Source organism: Solanum stenotomum, chromosome 2 (genome assembly GCF_019186545.1).
Source record: "Solanum stenotomum isolate F172 chromosome 2, ASM1918654v1, whole genome shotgun sequence".
NCBI classification, from domain to species: Eukaryota; Viridiplantae; Streptophyta; class Magnoliopsida; order Solanales; family Solanaceae; genus Solanum; species Solanum stenotomum.
This window is the reverse complement of record NC_064283.1, coordinates 54,509,910-54,511,224: the sequence shown is the minus strand read 5'-3', so window position 1 is coordinate 54,511,224 and position 1,315 is coordinate 54,509,910. Positions and strand designations below refer to the sequence as shown.

The window sequence follows — 1,315 nt, the reverse complement described above, 5'->3', positions numbered from 1 at the left end:
CTTGGGTTTCAAAATGAATGAGGACCCACTAGAGTTCTTGGATGAGGTCTATAAGATAGTGGAGGCTATGGGGGTCACCTCTTTGAGAAAGCCGAGTTGGCCGGGTATTAATTGAAAGACATGGCCCAAGTGAGGTACACAATGGAAGGAAAATAGGGCCAAAAGAGTGGGTCCTATAAGTTGGGAAGAATTCAATAAGGCCTTTCTTGATAGGCTTTTCCCCCGTCAGAAGAGGGAAACCAAAGTTGAGGAATTCATCAACCTCATGTATGAGTGTCCAAGAATACTCCTTGAAATTCACTAAGTTATCCAAATATGCCTCCTCTTTGGTTCTAATCCAAGGGATGAGATGAGTCGCGTTGTCACCGGTGTGTCCGACGCTTTTGAAGAAAAGTGTTGGGCGGCAATGCTCCATGACAACATGGATATCTCAAGGCTGATGGTTCATGCTCAACAAGTTGAAGAATCAATACGTACGAAGAAGAGTAGAGAGGTAAAGAGGACAAGGTTCGATGATGGTAATTCTTCTAAGGGTAAGTTTGAGGGTCAAAGTGGACCAAGGTTCAAGAAGAGGTTTTCCAACCAAGGCTACTACAATGCTCCAAGACCCAACAAATATAGGGTGTCTAACCCTAAGCCTCAAGGAGGCAATAGGGGTGGATCTTCCATGGAGAGACCTGCATGTGCCAAGTGTGGTAAGAAATATGAGGGAAAATGTCTTACCGAAATGGGTGTGTGCAATGGATGTGGTAAACGCGGTCATCAATTGAAAGAATGTCCAACTCGTGCGGCCGAGGGGAAAGAGAGTCACCAAGCTCTTCCAAGTGGTTCTAATGTCGATGCTCCCAAGAAGAATTGCTTATATTCTCTCCAATCTAGAAGTGATCAAGAAGGGTCCCCGGACATTGTTACCGGTATGTTACAAGTATTTTCAATTGATGTTTATGCATTATTACACCCCGGTGCCACTTTATCTTTTGTTACTCCTTTTGTGGCTATGAAATTTGAAGTGTCTCCCGAAGAGTTAAAAACACCTTTTTCCATGTCTACCCCTGGTAGGTGATTCGGTTATAGCTAAAAAACTATATAGGATATATCCTATCACTTTGTCTCATAGAGTCACTTTGGTTGATTTGATAGAATTAGATATGTTGGAGTTTGATGTCATCTTGGGAATGGATTAGTTGCATGCTTGTTTTGCTTCCATAACTCGGGAAGTAAAGTTTCAATTTCCAAATGAGCCCATTTTGGAATGGTAGGGGGGAAACTCAATCCTTAGAGGTCAATTCATTTCATGTCTAAAGGCTTGTAAAAT

The 1,315-nt window shown here is 42.4% G+C and overlaps 1 protein-coding gene across 1 annotated transcript; it reads left to right on the top strand.

The window, feature by feature from the left end:
* Positions 1–349: 349 nt before the first annotated feature.
* On the top strand, positions 350–1,063 carry LOC125856109 (uncharacterized). Its single transcript, XM_049535677.1, has 2 exons — positions 350–914; positions 1,011–1,063. The coding sequence occupies exons 1-2, from the start codon at positions 350–352 to the stop codon at positions 1,061–1,063; spliced, it is 618 nt and encodes a 205-aa protein (XP_049391634.1).
* The last annotated feature ends 252 nt before the right edge of the window (positions 1,064–1,315 follow it).

Coding starts and splice junctions, on each gene's coding strand:
- LOC125856109 (XM_049535677.1), top strand. CDS start 350: ATGAGTCGCGTTGTCACCGGTGTGTCCGACGCTTTTGAAGAAAAGTGT. Junction 915..1,010: donor GTCCCCGGACATTGTTACCG/GTATGTTACAAG, acceptor TGAAATTTGAAG/TGTCTCCCGAAGAGTTAAAA.